This window comes from Caenorhabditis elegans, chromosome II (genome assembly GCF_000002985.6).
Source record: "Caenorhabditis elegans chromosome II".
NCBI lineage: Eukaryota > Metazoa > Nematoda > Chromadorea > Rhabditida > Rhabditidae > Caenorhabditis > Caenorhabditis elegans.
This window is the reverse complement of record NC_003280.10, coordinates 11235026-11252939: the sequence shown is the minus strand read 5'-3', so window position 1 is coordinate 11252939 and position 17914 is coordinate 11235026. Positions and strand designations below refer to the sequence as shown.

General features: G+C 39.2%; 5 protein-coding genes and 1 non-coding gene across 6 annotated transcripts; 4 read left to right on the top strand and 2 right to left on the bottom strand.

The window, feature by feature from the left end:
* Positions 1 to 5425: 5425 nt before the first annotated feature.
* T06D8.10 (Peroxidase) lies at positions 5426 to 12008 on the top strand. Its single transcript, NM_064006.8, has 12 exons — positions 5426 to 5569; positions 5747 to 5978; positions 6036 to 6149; positions 6348 to 6531; positions 6574 to 6758; positions 6826 to 6992; positions 7175 to 7854; positions 7906 to 8088; positions 8133 to 8299; positions 8534 to 10684; positions 11545 to 11606; positions 11661 to 12008. Exons 1-12 carry the CDS (start codon positions 5434 to 5436, stop codon positions 11870 to 11872), a joined length of 4473 nt encoding a protein of 1490 aa, NP_496407.1. The 5' UTR covers positions 5426 to 5433; the 3' UTR covers positions 11873 to 12008.
* T06D8.9 (Store-operated calcium entry-associated regulatory factor) lies at positions 11953 to 13222 on the bottom strand (the record flags this gene model as incomplete). The annotated part of the gene is made up of 4 exons (NM_064005.8): positions 11953 to 12372; positions 12427 to 12815; positions 12868 to 13097; positions 13147 to 13222. 4 exons carry the CDS (start codon positions 13220 to 13222, stop codon positions 12117 to 12119), a joined length of 951 nt encoding a protein of 316 aa, NP_496406.2. The 3' UTR covers positions 11953 to 12116.
* A 798-nt stretch (positions 13223 to 14020) lies between these two features.
* Positions 14021 to 15493, top strand: rpn-9 (26S proteasome non-ATPase regulatory subunit 13). Its single transcript, NM_064004.8, has 4 exons — positions 14021 to 14116; positions 14166 to 14745; positions 14795 to 15181; positions 15232 to 15493. The coding sequence occupies exons 1-4, from the start codon at positions 14022 to 14024 to the stop codon at positions 15331 to 15333; spliced, it is 1164 nt and encodes a 387-aa protein (NP_496405.1). The 5' UTR covers position 14021; the 3' UTR covers positions 15334 to 15493.
* T06D8.12 lies at positions 15343 to 15482 on the bottom strand. Its single transcript, NR_051677.1, has one exon. It is a non-coding gene; the product is annotated as an Unclassified non-coding RNA T06D8.12 (non-coding RNA).
* Positions 15494 to 15614: 121 nt separating the features above from the next.
* fndc-1 (FUN14 domain-containing protein fndc-1) lies at positions 15615 to 16316 on the top strand. Its single transcript, NM_064003.7, has 3 exons — positions 15615 to 15791; positions 15844 to 15980; positions 16047 to 16316. The coding sequence occupies exons 1-3, from the start codon at positions 15621 to 15623 to the stop codon at positions 16153 to 16155; spliced, it is 417 nt and encodes a 138-aa protein (NP_496404.1). The 5' UTR covers positions 15615 to 15620; the 3' UTR covers positions 16156 to 16316.
* A 236-nt stretch (positions 16317 to 16552) lies between these two features.
* cchl-1 (putative holocytochrome-c-type synthase) lies at positions 16553 to 17888 on the top strand. The gene is made up of 5 exons (NM_064002.8): positions 16553 to 16592; positions 16646 to 16831; positions 16877 to 17025; positions 17078 to 17203; positions 17249 to 17888. Exons 1-5 carry the CDS (start codon positions 16566 to 16568, stop codon positions 17601 to 17603), a joined length of 843 nt encoding a protein of 280 aa, NP_496403.1. The 5' UTR covers positions 16553 to 16565; the 3' UTR covers positions 17604 to 17888.
* The last annotated feature ends 26 nt before the right edge of the window (positions 17889 to 17914 follow it).

The following is a 17914-nucleotide window of genomic DNA, read 5'->3' as shown; positions in this document are numbered from 1 at the left end:
TTAGGAATAAGGATATGGGGTTACTAGGATTTATATTATTAACCGTTGAACATGAAATTACAGTACCACTGTGGCAACAACACAGATGATTGAGGATGAGTTTTCAAATCATAAAAGATGAGTTATAATTCTCCACAGAAATGTCCAGCGTGGTTGCTAGAGGTCTCTCAGTCCAAAGATGAAACAACCACAAACTTCTTGGATTGCCTCCAATTGGAGCCCAGACTGAATACCGTAATCAAGTGCACGCAGAATGCATTTTGTTTTGGTTAGCTGAAGGTGAACTATTGTCTACATATATTTTTGTTTGATAAAATGTTTTCTTAACAAACTCAGTTATCAAAATCAAATTATGATTTTTGATTATTCTCCTTTTTTCGAGCAAAATACGGGTTAATATGTGAGGGTGGTAAACATGTTGAAAGCTCAAATAGTGTTACTCGGAACGCAGTTTACTTGGAATCTTTGATATATTCAAGTTACAAAAACTTGGAAAATATTCTAGACAAGGAATTTTTGGCGGTAAAGCCTGAGAATTCGGGGAAAACTTTCGTGCATAAACAGTTGCCTTGCCAGTGCAGTTTAGCTGACTTGAAAAGATGTTCAGAGACTAATTAAGAAGAGTTGTGGTGAGACCTTGATTCAGGCCTATGTGCCTGCCTTCTGCCTATTTTTCGAGGCTGGAGGCTGTAATAGGTCAAGTAGGTAGATCAGGCAATACGTAGAGCTCAAAAACTTTGTAAACCTTAAAACCAATTATTTTGCTTCAAATGTGCCCTAGTACTAGCTTATGAGCTTTCATACTAATATAATTTTTATCCTTTTGCTAATCCAAAACAATAAGATCAAAATTATGGGATTCATGAAATTATCCCCTACTAATATCTAAATCTGTCTGAATCCCCTGAACAGGAAAACACGTGGAAGTGCTTGAAACTGTTAAAAGTCACTTTTGTGCGAGGAACATTGTTTGTGTCATGAAAACTTTGAGTTCCTGTTTACAGATCAGAAAAAAAAACAACAAAAAGCAAAAGCAGAAGCTTGTCTTCCAAAAATAAAGTCAGCTCAAAGATTAAGAACACCACGCATACTAATACATTTCTCATTAACTGCAAGGTATCTGTCTTCTGGTAGGTGCCTGGGGTACAGAAGGGTTTTTGTATTAAAACATGTTTCTTATAATATTTTGAAAATGAATGAGCACATTAGTTCTGACCAGCTAATTTTTTTGGAATAAAATGTGCAAGGGGAAGGCTGATATATTTCTGTGGGGCATTAAGCTAGCTTTTATTGTTGTTTTTCACAGAGAAATAGAGCTTAAAATGATGCTAGAAATATTTATTATTATGTATTCTAAATCGAACATATTTGTTTTATTGTCTAACGTAAATGTTCACTTGAAACTATCAATCTCTGAATTTGGCTCCAGTTTAGTCTGATAGTATAAACTGGGTTCAGAAATTGAAACTACAAGGTGACAAGTTCCAAGTTTGGACCAACTTTTGTCAAATATTTGCCAATGTCTTGCCCAAGTTTAGAACGACACCTTTGGTAATTTCAGACATTGACATCTTTCATCTTTTTAATTTTTCCTTCTCTATATTTGCGAAAAATAGATCAATGTGTAATCCTAGTCATAAACTCCATGGAATGTTCACTTATAGTTCAGGTCACCTCATCTATGTTGTAAAAAGAACAGAACATATTATAGACCACTGAAATGAAAATGTACTAGATCTTGTTAGCCACGCTGACTTGCTTTGCATAAATTTTATGAAATTAAATAAGTCAAAGGAGTAGGGGTTGGAATTTTTAAAGCCCATGGACTTTCCAGAAATTCTGAGAAATGCAGAACTTTTTACAGACAACTTCCTGGGTGAAAAGTTCTGAACTACGAAGCTTGATCTGAATATTCTTAGAAACTGAAAAAAAACCCTAGTTTTACTTCCAAAAATTGTATATTTTTTCTTGTGATGGTTGTTTTGTGATACTACCCTTCCTACCAACCTCAAAATAGACGTTACGTCGTCCACATCATTAAAGGTTCGTGGGTACACAAACTGAAACAACTAACATAATAATTTTAAATATTTTGAAATTAAGGTTAGTGACCATAACGGTTATAATTGAAACAGGAAGTTTTAAAAACATGGTAGGCATGAAATAGGCACTTACACCTACATTTTGGCTATATGAGTCCTAGTTTTATCACATCTATTATTATCCGTAATAACATCTACTCAGAAAAACCGAGCAAAAGTTATGCGCTAATTATGGGCAGGTAAGAAATTCGGGCGGAAATTAGAAGAAATAGTGATTTTCTTCAGAAGTTCCAACTTTGCAAGTTACTAAAAATGTGTACTACTGTTAGTATTTTATTCTATCGTGTTTCTTATCACCGTCATTTTTTTAAATTTTAAGTTGCAAAAGCCCAAAACTACATCACATATTTTTTAAAAGATATTTGTTTTCATATTGGTGTTTTTGATGTGTTTATGAACCTTTAACGATGTCGTGTCAACTCTACGTAACATGTGAACAAATAGGAAGTAGGAAAAAGGAGTGAATAGGAAAAGCTGATTAAATGTCCCGGTGAGAAGGACACTGATAAAAAAGATTCCCATGTGTCATCAAGAGTTCTGCTTGTTTATAACATGATTATCTACTGCTGCTACTGATCTTTTAAGTCCGATTAGCATTTTTATAAGCTATAGTGGATTTTATGTAGATTCTAGAAGCGCATGGGGTTCGAAAAATGTCAATAGCTAAAGATCACAAACTACAATTTCGGAATCAGAAGGAATAAATATTCCGAAAAAATGTCTTCTTCCTGCTTTGAAATTCAAAACTCAAAGTGTGACTTCCTTTAAAATTGAAATCGATGAAAAATTTATTTTGCATAAAAATTTGAGATAAATCTTGTGAGAAAGTTAGGTATATTATAAATTGAAAGATCAAAGATATTTTGGAATAATTTTTATTAAATGCGAAATATGCAAGATTTGTCAATTTCGCAAAAAAAAAATTAAAAGGCTGGTTTGCCGGTTTGGAATTGATAAACGTTTTTAAAGTTTTTGGAATTTAATGTACAGTTATTTTTGGATCCATTGGATGCATACAGCGAGAGCACCTAATTGTAAAAAATTGCAGTGTCATTTTTCAGAAACAGATTTCTCTATGCCAATGTTTAGTCAACGGATACTGTGGTCATCTTGAGGGAAAACTATTTTGGTAAAATTTATTTCAAGGAATTTTTCTAATTTTTCAGACGAAACTTGTCTAGCTAACATCGCCGAATCCCACCAAGAACATCACATTTTCTGTGAAAAAAACGTGAGTAGAATCTTATTTCTGGCTTTGCACAAAGACGTCAAATGTAAATTTCAGTCAATACAACTTCTGCTGAATAATGACAAAGTTGTATTTTTTCGAGAATTCAAATGTTTTTGCTAGCGATGATGACGTTTATTTCTTGTTCCAGGAAATTTAATTCACTTGCAAATTTCGTCGGACCAATTCGTGTGTCGTCATCGGCACGGGTTTCTTAATTTCCTCCCGCTTTTTTTCAGGAAAATGCTGCGGAACTTGACCCAAAATAATTTCAGACTAACCGGAAAAGTCACATACTTTTTTAGGATTAACACAACAGAATTTTCAGGGCTAGTGAGGACGGAAACAGGGATTCTAAGATTTTCCTAGGCTACCTAGCCTTGGTAAATTGATTGAAAAACGTTTTCCTAAACTTCTGAGTGTTCTTTGCCAAAATCGTATATTTTGAAAATCAAAAAAAAAAGACACAAAAAGCTTATTTTCTTCTTCCTTATTTTGCAGAAAGTCAGCTGACTGAACACTTCATACTTATTTTTGAACGACCTTTTTTCGAAATATACGTGACTCATGGAAACATTATTTCTTATTTATTTCCCCGTTATTCTAGACATCTCATGAGATGAGCCATTAGATTTTTTTTTGTTTTATTGGCATCAAGTGGATCATATGGATGTTTGTCACTGGTCAATGTTTTGAGAAAATTTGCACTAAAATTATAGAGGGAGATTGAAAATACGAGGCGACGTAGAAGAGTTAAGGAGATTCTAGATTGAACTATGACGATTAAAGTCTACCTGATTGCTTTTCGGGTAAGACAATTCAAAGTGCGTCAGAAGATTAACACGACGTGACAAAAGAAGTTGAAAGTTTTCAGGAGAAATACCTTAAAGGAGGAAGTTTTAGTGGAAGGATTCTAAAAATTATACATGTTAGGGAATTCACAACTCACATCAACCTTACTGAATATCATTTAAGAGCACTCTAAAAATGTTCAGATTTTCCAAATTTGCATTGCTACATGCTCGTGGCCCTAGCTTGTTCTAGCCTTTTCAGGCCCACGTGCCTGCTTGAAGCCTACTGGAAATACATCTGGGCAATACAGTTACAACTTATTGAAGAGGTTTTCACCAAATTTCATACTACGCAAGAAAGTTCCCTACAGTTTACAAATTTTATTAGAAAGTTTCCAAAATTAGCCAGAACTCGAGGAAGGCGAATTTGGTTCTCAAACATTCTTGATCCAATGTCTGCATTTCCTAAAGCACAGCTTCGACTTTTTGAGTTTTTCTGGATTTCAAAATTTTACAGATTTGAAGCACCTGTAAGGATATATGCAAATTTTACCACTTGTCAAACTACCTTCAGTTCCCAAAAACAAGAATAATTTTTGCTTATTTCAACGTGATTCTACCCAGTCTATCTATCCTAAGCCGAAAAAAATCCTGAAGCACTTGAGAATCCGTTCCTCAACTCGTGTTCACCCCAGTTCAAAACCTCCACAACACGCTGATCTGAACCTGCTTCATTCTCCCTCTTTCTCTCTTTCTGACCACCACTTCCTCTCTAATTACCTCTCGTTTTGTTCCAGTTCCTGCTGGATAGGCTTTTGCCTCTCTCCGGTAGAATTCCAACTTCAATCATAATTCGAATCACCCCCGCACATTCAAAACAAAAAGAAGAAACGGGTTGCCCTCTCCGCATGCTTGTGTCCAAAAAAAAGATAAACTGACGTCGAACTTTCAACGATCAAAACCTTCGGACGCCTTTTTTCGTTTGTCTTTTTTCCATCCCCTATCGCCTCCTCAGCTACTTTTTTTTCCGCGTTGTCCTTCGTGTCCGTCTCTCTTTCCTCACTTTCTCGTCCACACTCTTCCAGCCAATTCAATCCGGTTCTGGTCATCTCTTTATCTGAGGTACTGTCACGGTGTTATGCAATATGCGTCAGTTTCTCTCCGCCCCAATAGCCCCCAACTGACTGTATAGACTTCTCCCCCCTCTTCTCAACTGACTTCTTCACTGCTTTTTCTGCCCTATGTCACATTTGCCATAGGTTTCGCTTTCCGCGTGTAGTATCTTTATTTTGCCATTCAACAAGAAGAAGCCATGAGACGGCATGGACTCTACCTATTAGTGTTCGCCTTCGCCACGAGCCATGCATCGAATATTCCGTGCGGAAAATCTTTTATTCCTTGCGAGAATGACATACTCAACCATCAACAAGGATTGAGTATTGATGACGGTAAGCTAAACCATATTCTGATCTTTGTTTGTTTCCAGTCCATTTGATCTTTCGTTTCGGTAACTTTGACCTAATTCCATATTATGTAAGAACTAACGATGCATAACCGCGAATGAGGTCACCAAAATAAATCTTTGTGCGAGCCCCGTTATCATTCTAGTCCCCTTATCGCTTCAGCTCCATTCGTCTCACATCGAGTCCCTGATGGTCTTCTATTTGTGGCCGCCAAGGAAGGAGAACGAGAGTCTACAAAGCTCTTCGATTTCCGTGACGTGGCATTCCAGTACTCTGGGCACCCGTTGTCAACTTCTACTTCTCAGTTTACGAGAATTCATAAAGCAGACAAGAAGGCCTCAGATCGTAGCAGATCTGCATTTACTTCCTTGGCAATCACCAAGAGATTGACAGCGTGAGTATTGATAATATTTGGTATGTACCAAAACCTCATAAATCTTAAAACTTTTAGACTAGGACTCCGCGAACGAGAGCTAAAGTACGGCATCCCACCGAACCAAATTTCCTCAACAATCTCCAACTGCCCAATTCCAACAATCGATCATTGCTTTGCCACCAATTACCGGTACGCATTAGTCATGGGTGTCCAGCAGTGTCCAGCGAAGCATTTTCCCTTTCCATTGCGTAATCTTATTTCGCTTTCGGAAAAAGAAAATGAGACGATAAATCCAGTTTTTCGTCCCCTTCACTTTTCTACCCCTCAGTTTTTTGTTTCCTTCATCGATGTCTCAAATCATCTCTCCTAATTCACTTTCGTTTTCAGATCATTTTCTGGCATTTGCAACAATGTTGCGCGTCCGGAATGGGGAGCATCACACACGCCGATGGCAAGAATCGTAAGACCGGATTATGCTGATGGGGTGTCTGAACCTAGAGCTGCTGCAGCCAGCAAACCTCTGCCATCAGTACGAAGCTTGTCATTGACAATTTTCACACCACGAGGAGAGGTTCGGATTTTTGAGTTGCTAAGTTCACTATTTCATTTCTAGGTTCATTCTGATGTAACTACTATGATGGGCCTCTGGATGCAGTTGATCGCTTCTGACATGGTCAACATTGTCCCATTCCAAGCCGTCAACGAGGGCACCTCATCTGCATTGCCATGTTGCAAACGAGGATTTAATCACTCTGAATGTGATGCCATTGACATACCAGCTGCTGATCCAGCATACAGGTATGTAAGAGATCACAACGCAACACGATGCAAGAAAAAACATAAGATCAGACATCGCGTGTTTCAGAACTAGACTGAACTGTATCCCTCACGCACGATCGATAATCGCTCCACGCGAGGCATGTCGGCTGGGGCCAAGAGAACAAGCAAATTTTGCATCTTCTTATCTTGATGCTTCATTCATTTATGGATCCAACATGGAAAAAGCGAAACAATTGAGAACATTCCGTAATGGTTAGTCAGTGGTGATTTGAGGAAAGGGTAGTTAAATTGGTTATAAAATACGTGATCTCGATATGTTTCAAAATAAATATACGTAGCCGCTATTGCATTTGTCAAACCTGCCTGTTTGCTGCCAATTCGTTCCTTATTTGCGGAGCTTTGTGATTGTGATAACTATACACCGTATTTTCTAGGTCAACTCCGAACCGCTGGAAGCATCGGAGAGCTCCCGGCTACAGACGGAACACTTCAATGTCAGGCTACCCATTCTCGATGTGCTTTATCTGGAACTGATGAAGTCAACATCCTTCCGAGTGTAGCCGCCCTTCACACAGTTTTCATTCGACACCACAACAGAATTGCTGACAACTTAAGATCTATCAATCGTCATTGGACCGACGACAAACTTTACGAGGAGGCGAGAAAAATCGTGGCTGCTCAAGTACAACATATCACTTACAATGAGTTTTTACCGGTTCTGCTGGGAAGGGAGAACATGAGAAACTATGGATTGAACCTTCACTCTGCTGGATTTGATTCGAATTATGAAATGAATTTGGAAGGAACTACTTTCAATGAGTTTGCTGTAACGATTACATACTATTTCTGGGCACTTCTCCCCTCTGAAAAATCTTTCGTTGATTTCAATAATCCATCAAGACTCTATGAACAAGGTCCAGTACAGATTATTCGGCAGGTTTTGAATACAAATATCTATCAGCCAACGCTAAGAGCCAATGATGAAGTCAAGAGTGGATTCTTAAAAGACAACCATGAGTTCGGATTAGACTTGATATCGATTGCATTGAAACAGGGAAGAGATCATGGAATTCCTGGATACACTGCTTTGAGAGCTAGTTGTGGGCTTGGAAGAGTAAGTTGATCTCATTAGTTCAATTTTAAAGACAATTATATATTTTTGAAGATTGCCTCTTTCAACGACCTCCGTGAAATTTTCCTTCCTGAAGTCAAATTTGAGCAAGTTTCATCTGCCTATACTCGAGTTGAAGACGTTGATCTTCTAGTAGGTGTTCTTGCTGAAAAGCCACTGAAGGGATCACTCGTTGGACCAACTATGGCATGCATTATCGGAAAACAAATGCAAAGGGTAAAAGTTCGATTCAGTATTTTAGAGAACAATTAGAATTACAGACAAGAAGAGCTGATCGTTTTTGGTATGAGAACTATTTTGCTCAATCGGGATTCAATGAGGCTCAGCTTTCTGAAATCAGAAATACCAAGCTAGCTGAGATCATTTGCTCCAATATTGATATTCGTAGAATTCAACGGAATGTATTCTTCAGAGAGGACGTTTTCGAGTAAGTTTTCGCTTAAATTTTAATTTTTTTTGTTTGTTAAATCCCTTCCAGCTGCGTTTAAGATCCTGAATACTTTCTAATTCTCGATAGAGATTAAGTTTTACTTTAGTTGGTCTTTAGCGTAGCGTAGGGTAGGATAGAGTGTTTAATCCTGCATCCCAGATATAATCCAATGAAGAAAAAACCTAATCCGAATGTACTTTAAAAACAACGAAAGCATCATTATATTTTCAGCAACATGGCAATCTCCTGCAATTCCACAGTCTTGAACAGTCCTGACTTCAATGAATGGAGGGATGCCGAAGGAAAGCCAGTGTTCCCGATTCGACAGGAAACCATCGAGAAAGTTATCAGTCTGGCTAAACGCAATCTCAAAGACCAGGAACGTAGAGAAATATCGAATTTGAAGCATAACCAAGGAAGATTTGTGAAAGGAGATCCACTTTTCGCATATTCAAATATGATGAGAGCAAAGGAAGGCGCTAAGCAAGTCTCGCAAATCTCTGCGCTTCTATTAGAAACTACGAAGCTTTTGATAAAGGGAGAAGGATTAGATACGGATGAGCAACTACCAAAATTGGATACACATACACTTCAGAAGATCCTTCCTGATATTGATGTCACCTCATTTGTCAATAACTATACAGCTTTCTTATCAGAGGATGGACAATCCAGTCAAGAAGAATGCAGCCCAAAGATGCTTCCATGTGATCATACAACTCGCTATCGTACCTTCAACGGATGGTGCAACAATTTGAAGTTCCCAGAATATGCCAACTCCTTTGCCCCACTTCGACATCTTCTTCCACCACAATATGACGACGGATTCGATGCACCAAGGACCCGCGCAAAATCTGGAAGACCACTTCCAAATCCACGTAGAGTTTCGAATTTGGTATGCGAGGATAAGGATGTATCTCATGTAAAGTTCACTCATATGGTAATGCAGTTTGGACAGCTTCTAGACCATGAGCTGACCCATTCTCCAGTGGCACGTGGGCCTAATGATGAAATTCTGAATTGCACAAAGTGTGATTCACCGGAAAAGATTTCAGTTCATTGCATGCCTATACGAGTGGAAAAGGACGATCCATTCTTCCCAACCAACTACCCGAATGGAGAACCTAGATGCCTTCCGTTTGCCCGATCTCTTCTCGGACAACTCAATCTCGGATACCGTAATCAACTGAATCAACTGACAGCCTATGTTGATGGTTCAGCGATTTATGGATCAACAAAGTGTGAAGCCAAGAATCTGAGATTATTCACACGTGGACTCTTGAACTTTACGGACTTTGGACATGGTCAAATGATGTTGCCGCAGGGAAATCAAGAAAAAGACTGCAGGTCGACACTTGAGAAGAGGCATATGCCATGCTTTGTTGCAGGAGATGAACGTAATTCTCATCAACCAGGACTCACTATTATGCACACATTCTTTGTCAGAGAACATAATAGAATTGCTATGCAACTATCTGCTCTGAATCCACAATGGAATGATGACACCGTATTCGAGGAAGCTCGTCGTATTGTGACTGCTGAAATGCAACACATCACTTTTGCTGAATTCCTTCCAAAAATTATAGGCCTAGACCTTCTCAATGCCCAAAACCTGGTACCCAAGAAAAATGGATACTTTGGAGGGTACGATAACACCTGCGATGCTTCAATCTCACAGCCATTTGCCACTGCAGCATTCCGATTCGGACATACCTTGATCCGAAGAATGTTCCCACGTATGAACTACAACTATAAGAATATGAGTGAGCCTGTGGATCTCGCCCAGCACTTTGGACACGTCGGGCCTTTGTACGAGCAAGAGAAAGGAGGTATGGATTCGATGTTGATGGGATTGCTCGGAACACCATCAATGGCATTCGATAGACATATTACTGACGCGGTTAGAAATCATTTGTTCATGAGAAGAGGCGAGAAGACCAGTGGAATGGATCTGATTGTGTTGAATATTCTAAGAGCCAGAGATCACGGAGTTCAACCTTACAACGATCTGAGAGAGTTCTGTGGGCTCCGAAGAGCAGTTAAATGGGATGATCTGAAAGGAGAAATGGATCAGGATAACATCAATATTCTGCAATCACTTTATGAGTCTGTCGATGATGTTGACCTATTCCCAGGATTGGTTAGTGAACGACCACTGCGTGGTGCTCTCCTGGGAACAACAATGTCTTGTATCATTGCTGAGCAGTTTGGAAGGCTGAAAAAGTGCGATCGATTCTACTATGAGAATGATAACAGCGCGGCAAAGTTCACACCAGGACAGTTGAATGAGATTCGGAAGGTGAAGCTTGCATCAATCTTCTGCTCGAACAGCAAGTACTTGAAGACAATTCAGCCGAATGTGTTTGATGTCACTGATGAGTTAACGTGAGTTTTTTTCCTGAAAAATCTGAAAAAATTTGGATTTTGACACGTGATCATGGTCCCAGCTTCTGTTGTTGCGGAATTTTTATCGATTTTTTGTAGTTTTTCGATAAAATTGTATTTATATTCTTTTTTTTTATTGAAAAAACTAAAGTAAAACAATTAAACAAACATAAAATTCAACAAATCGCGAAAAAACCATGAAATATCGATAACAATTCTGCAACAACACAAGTTAACAGCTACAGTAATCCTTAAAGGCGCACATCTTTTCGCATTGAATAAAAGTGTGTTGTGTCGGGGCCGGGTAGCGAATTTTTGGCGCAAAATTGAGAATTTGGATAATATTTTGCCAAACACTAAATTGAAACAAATGAAAAATGAAAAGAATACAGAAAATCTAGTTTAACAAGAGAAAAAAGTCAAATAAAATTAGTAAACATTTTTAAAAACCGGCGTGAGTCAGTATTCCAAAAAAAAAAACTTTTCAGCTTTTATTTTAAGGTTTTCTAGCGAAAAAGTATTCTTTTTTCTAGATAAAACATCCAGAAATAATTGCGAGTACGGTAGCTGAAAAATTCTGCAACAACACAAGTTAACAGCTACAGTAATCCTTAAAGGCGCACACTTTTTCGCATAGAATAAAAATTTGCTGTGCACAGCTGTGTGGAGGCCGGGTAAATAGCGAATGCTTGGCACAAAATTGAGCATTTGGATAATTCTGTCAAAAACTAGATTGAAACGAAAGAAAAATGAAAATAATACAGAAAATCTAGTTTTACAAAATAAAAAGTCAAAGAAAATTAGAAAACAACCGGCTCACAGTAATTCCCCGAGCACAGATAATAACTTATATCTTTTAGAAATGCTCAAGTTCCTTGCACAGACATTCCACAAGTCGACTTATCCCTTTGGAGGGAAAGAAGTAAGTTTTTCAAAAATATATTTTTTTACCCTAAATTAATAAATAATTTTTCAGAAACTTGTGAAATGAATGGTAAAATCATTGCATTGGGAGATTCTGTACATATGACTCCTTGTGTAACATGTACTTGTACTCTGGAAGGTGTTGCGTGTAATCCAACAAAAGTGGATAGCTGCGAAAAGCTGACACACAAGTATCTCTTGACCGACATTGCAAAGGACACTTCTTGTATGATCCAATGTACTGATTACATGAAGAGGGTGTAACAAAAACATCGGGCCCTATGATCTTAATTATTATTTTTAATTTATTTGTCCCCAACCATGTACATATGTTTTTCGCCTTCAATTATTATAACTTTATTCGTTAGTGCAATGCCAGATAATAAACGGAACGACGATTTTTAAACTAGCTAATGTACATTCGATTTTATCGAAAAGATGGACAAGACAAAGAAAAAGCAAAACTAGTTTTGTTTGCACCCGTACTTCTTGGATCTCAATAAGGAAACTATCGTCTCGTGGTGCCACCGTAACCAGAACTTGAGCGCATTGATGAAGTAGAAGGTGATGACCAGGAATCGGAACTTGAGAAGCCTGTGTCTTGGAAGAATCCTCTGTTGTATCGTGGACGGGCGTAGGCATTGTTATTGTTGAGGAAGCTGGATGCCAGGTATCCTCCAATGGCTCCTAGACTTGCTCCAGTCCAAAACGATCCACCATTGTTGGCGCCACTGCCACTTGCTCCTCCGCTAGAACTTCCCTGACTGAAAAACTTAATTTTAATGAAAATAAGGTCATTTTTATTTAAAATTCCTTACCATCCACCTCCAGATTGCGAGTCACCACGGAACCCATATGGCGGTGGCTTGGAGTAGTCGTCATATGGTGGAGGAGCACTTGGATAACCACCTGGACCACCACCTCCTCCGCCGGATCCTGGGCCTCCAGGACCTCCTGATCCACCAGAAGTGTAGCCAGAGCTTTCTGGGTTCTGATTTCTGTTAGTCCACATCGCGTAGATAATGTAGGCGATGAAGGCGACGACGACGAACGTGGCGAACTGATCCCATCGATCCTGGGATGACTTTCGAGAAACTGATCTGTTACCGCTCGCAGAATTGTACTCGAGCTCATACTCCAACCCGCAAGATCCTCTCAGGATGTATGGATCCTCTGCGTAATCGTATCCTTCACATGAAACACTGATCTGAAACAAGAAACATTTTTTGAAGCGAGATGGAAATATTTAAAAAACTAACGGATCCGAATTCCATATCATGTGGCAAATCTGCATCACATCTCCACTGCACATCCGAACCATCAAAACCTTGATTTGCACACTGAACCACCTTTGGGGTGAAGGCACCTTTCGCGGATCCACCGACACACTTCAACTGGAAGGTTGGAGAAACTCGTCGTCCTGTCGTCATTTTTCCTTTGTGTAGAGTAATTGCTGATACATCGCGAAGAAGAACTTTGTCAGAGGCCGCTGAAATTCATTTGTATTATTGAAACAAATAATCAAAAGAAAAACTTACCAGAAGTTTCGAAGAATACCACTGTGAACACCAGAAGCATCCATAAAAGGAAACTCGTTGTAAATCGAGAGATCATCTGAAAAAAGAAACTAACAATTAGGAATTTTGAACGAGTAATCAATAGAAAGTAGTATGAACATTGAAATAGTACCGGAAGATAAGAACGAAGCACCAGAGATTAATTTTGAAGCGTTGCAGTGAAAGGGAGAAAAGATGATAATGAAGAAAACGAATGATAGGATATGTGACGTGTAACAACACGGAATTTTCAGAAATTTCGAAATACTTGGATCATTTTTTTGCAAATCAAGAAAAAAGATAATACGAGAATAAGCGAGGAAAATCTATTGGATGGACACAATTTTACAGCAACGCCTTTGTTTGACATAATTTTTATTCAGAGTTGCGATTTTTATCAGATTTCGCTATAAACCAAGAAGAAAACACACAAATCTGGAAGGAAAACCTGAAAAGCTGTGTTGCCAGCTGGCGGATAAATCGAGAAGGGTGTTCGCACTTTAAAAACAATATCTTCTGTTAAAAAACAATAAAATAAATTAAGAAAAATAAATTGTTGCAAGCGCGCCCTATCGCATATGTTGAAGAGACTGTAGACGCAGACATATGGCCGTGACCGAAAACATTGTCTTTCGCGTCTCGATATTTCCAAAGTGAAAGGCCATGCGCCTTTAATTGCTGACAAATAAAATTCAAAAAAAGTTTTTTGTTTTGATTTTTGTGAGAGCGCGCTCGCCAAAAATGTTCATTTTAGCTATTCGAAATCCATTTTTGTTTTGATTGCTCCTACTCCTTCATTTTCTTTCTTCTTCACTCATTTCTCGTCTCAATTTTTAATGTATCGAGAATTTCTCAGGATGACTGCTCAAGACTACCTCAACGGAAAGCTGGCGGCTGCCAATGGACCTCTGGCCGATGACTGGAAGAATCTCAAGGAGCTCTGGGAGAAAAAGTAAGAATCAATTGTTTTTGTAGACACAAACTATTTCACTAATTTTCAGGCTCTGGCATCAACTAACGGTTCTGACACGATCCCTTGTGAAGAAGCCACAATTTGTGGCTTCAACGGACATGCACGAATTCTACAGACTGTTCGTGGCGGAGTGGGAGCTGCGTGTCAACCCTCTTCAGCTCGTCGAGATTTGCATTTCGATCGCCCAAAATATCGCGACAAAGGACAAGCAAAAATCTATGGAATTCCTGTCAAAAATTGGAAACGTCATCAACAAGGACAAGATTGCCGTTGCTCGACTTCATACCGGAGAGATTGAAGCCAGACTGGAGAACAAGGACAAAAATGGACAGATTATTGATCTGAAGAGCATTCGAACTCAAATCGATTCGACACAACACGAAGTGGACTCACTTGTCGGAGTTACAGAAGTTCATGCCCCGTTCTACCGCGTCTCATCTTTATATCTTCGTGAAGTTGGAGACTTCGCTGGATATTATCGCGAAGCTCTTCGTTATCTTGGAGTTGAGGACGCCAATAATCTGACAACAGAACAGAAGCAAGTCCATGCGGTTCTTCTCGGTTTCGCTGCTCTTCTGGGAGAAAACGTGCACAACTTCGGAGAATTGGTTTGTTGAAACTCTCAATTTAAATTCCCCCAATAAACGGTTTTTTCAGCTTGCTCACCCCATCCTCAAATCGCTCGAAGGAACTCGTGAACGCTGGATCGTGGACGTGCTTCTTGCCTTCAATTCGGGAGATTTGACGCGCTTCTTCTCGCTCGAAGGAGATTGGGGAGGCTGGGACGATTTGAAGAAGCAAAAGGATTTCCTGACTGCCAAAATCCGTCTGATGGCTGTCATGGAACTTGCAGTCTCTCGTCCAACCAAAGCCAGAAGCGTTTCATTCAAAGAAATCGCCACGAAGTGCCAGATCCCATTCGACGAAGTTGAGTTCTTGGTGATGAAGGCGTTGAGCAAGGATCTCATTCGTGGAGATATCAATCAAGTTGAGCAAGTTGTCTACGTGACATGGGTGCAGCCAAGAGTTTTAGATAATCCTCAGGTATAAGAATTGATTATAAGTTTTTAAAATACTTATTTTCTTTTTTTCAGATAATGCAAATGGCGACTCGCATTTCCGCATGGAGGAACGATGTCAACTCCATGGAAGGAATCGTCAGCAAAGAGGCACGCGAGATTCTCACTCAAAATTAAATCATCTCATTTCTTTAATTTATTTTCTCCATGCTCCCCCATCCCAATCCCGGAATCCTCTATTTTTATAATTACACTGCTACGTGTATTCTACAATTTCAAGATCGTTCAGTCTTCTTTCTGTGTGTATTTATTTGAATTCATAAATTAATCGACTGTGAATATATTGAATTTTCTCGATGTCAGATGTGACTAACACCGTGTCAATAGTTCACTAGTACTTTTCAATACTTAACATTCGGGTTCTCTTCGTCTTCGAGTAATGTAGTACTGTGATTGTTCCAGCCATGGTTGATCTTTCAAAAAACGACGGAGGCAGTGGAAAAGCCGGAAAAGGTGTGAGTGATGCCATCGATACAGTCCTCTACTACGTTGTTGATCTGAAAAAGCAGCAGCCGATGGTCCAGCTGGGTGTTGGTGCTGGATTCGGGACAGTGACTGGATATTTTGTCACCAAGGTATTTAAAATTGGTGGTTCTAGAGAAATATTTAATTTTTAAATATTTTCAGGGAGGACGTCTTGTTGCTGCCACAGTGGGAATCTCTTTCCTGTTGGCTCAATTCGCTATTCACAAAGGATACATCACGCTGAACGAATCAAAAATCGAACGAGACATGAAAAATCTACACAAGTCCGTCATGAACAAGTAAGCTTGAATTTTACGAAAAAAAAATAGAATAAAACGAAAATCGTATATTATTCAATTTTTCAGAGTATCCGGCAAGAAAGTTATCAACATTTCCGATTCATTTGTCTCCGAATACCGGTGGATTCTTGGCGGATTCGCAGCTGGGATGCTGATTGGATTTAGCGTCGCCTAAATGTGGAAAATTGTGAAGCTTCAGTTGGTTTTTATCTACGATCTGTACTATTTATAATCGAGTTGCTCGATATGATGCATAAATAACTTTTTCTCACTCTCCATTGTCTAGTCATGCTGTCTATTTTTTTCTTCACATTGACTGATAAATTATACACCCTTACCTTCTCATCTTTTAATTCTTGCAAAACTTATGGTTTATTCCATAACTTTTCTCTTTTTGAACTCGATTTTGTGCTGAAAATTTTTTGAAACGTAAGTTTGCAACGACACTCCGTAGTTACGCGGCCCGTATGACGCGTAGTTTATTTTTAAGGCCTTTTTTCTCTAGTTTCATCATTTCCGTGCGCCACCTGCCTATTTAACCGTCATTTCCCCAACTATAGTTTAGTTTTCAGATAAAATTACATCATGGGCTCTTCACAATCGACGCCAAAGGTGAGTTTTCTATAATTTCAGTTAAAAGAAAACACGTATGAATTTATTTTCAGGTGCAAGATGCCAACGCCGATGCTGAGAGAATTCGTAAGGCTCAACACAGCATGGCTGCTGCTGGAGGAGGATCTCAATGCCCATTAACACCTGAACAGAGAGCTGCTGCATCTGGAGAGAATTGTGGAGCTGGTGGCGCTTGCCCGGTTGGTGCTGACAAGGCTTCTATCAATCCACTCAACAATGTGAGTTCAAAATAGAGTTTTCTGAAGCCAACTTTGAAAATTCAGGAGCTCGAACATCCAAATCAAAAGCCAGCCCCAGATCAGCCATTCGCACTTCCAACGAAACGAGAGAAGTCTACAATCCCGAAAGCTGGAACAGAAACTGAAACCTGGACCTATCCAAGTCCCCAAATGTTCTGGAACGCCATGCTGAAGTGAGTTTTTGATTGATAAATGTTTATTGTTGATTTTAAATTTGAATTTCAGAAAAGGATGGAGATGGCAAGATGACTCGCTGAGCAAAAGCGACATGGAAAACATTATCAGCATCCATAACGCTAACAACGAGGAGGCATGGAGAGAGGTGTTGAAATGGGAGAATCTTCTTCATCCGTAAGCTCATGAAAATTCCAACATCTGAATAATTTATAATTTCAGGGAATGCGCAGAGCCGAAACTGAAAAGCTTCAAAGGAGATGCCAAGAACCTATCGCCAAGAGCTCGTTTCCGCAACTTGTTCCTCGGATACGATCTCCCATTCGATCGTCACGATTGGATTGTTGATAGATGCGGAACCAAGCAAGTTCAGTACGTCATTGACTACTACGATGGTGGTGCTGTGGATCCAAGCTCAAAGCTTTTCACTATTCTTGATGTTCGACCGGCCGTGAATGATATTGGAAACATCTGGGATCGAATGGTTGTTGCTTATTGGAGATTCAAATTCGAGACACTTGGATTCACACCGAGCCTGCCGATTCCACCAACTGAAGGACACAATGTCAACCATTAATAAGTATCGCATTATCATCAAAATTATTTCCAATAATTTACCCACCGCTCCATAAGCCTAATAACAGTTTCGCAATTAGCATATTTCGTAGATAGATTAGTGTTCTTTTTTTCCCCCTCGTTATCATTGTTTGCTGTTAATTGTCTTTTTTCTCCGCATGGAGCCCCGTTTGCTCATGATCTTTCAGTGTCTTCCGTCAACTACCCGTTACTTTACTGTGTTCCACCGAAATACCGTTTTTCCTTCTTTTCTTATCGATTCTCCCAATGAAAAATGGTCTGGTTATTCGGAAAGTTTGAAATTTATAGAAA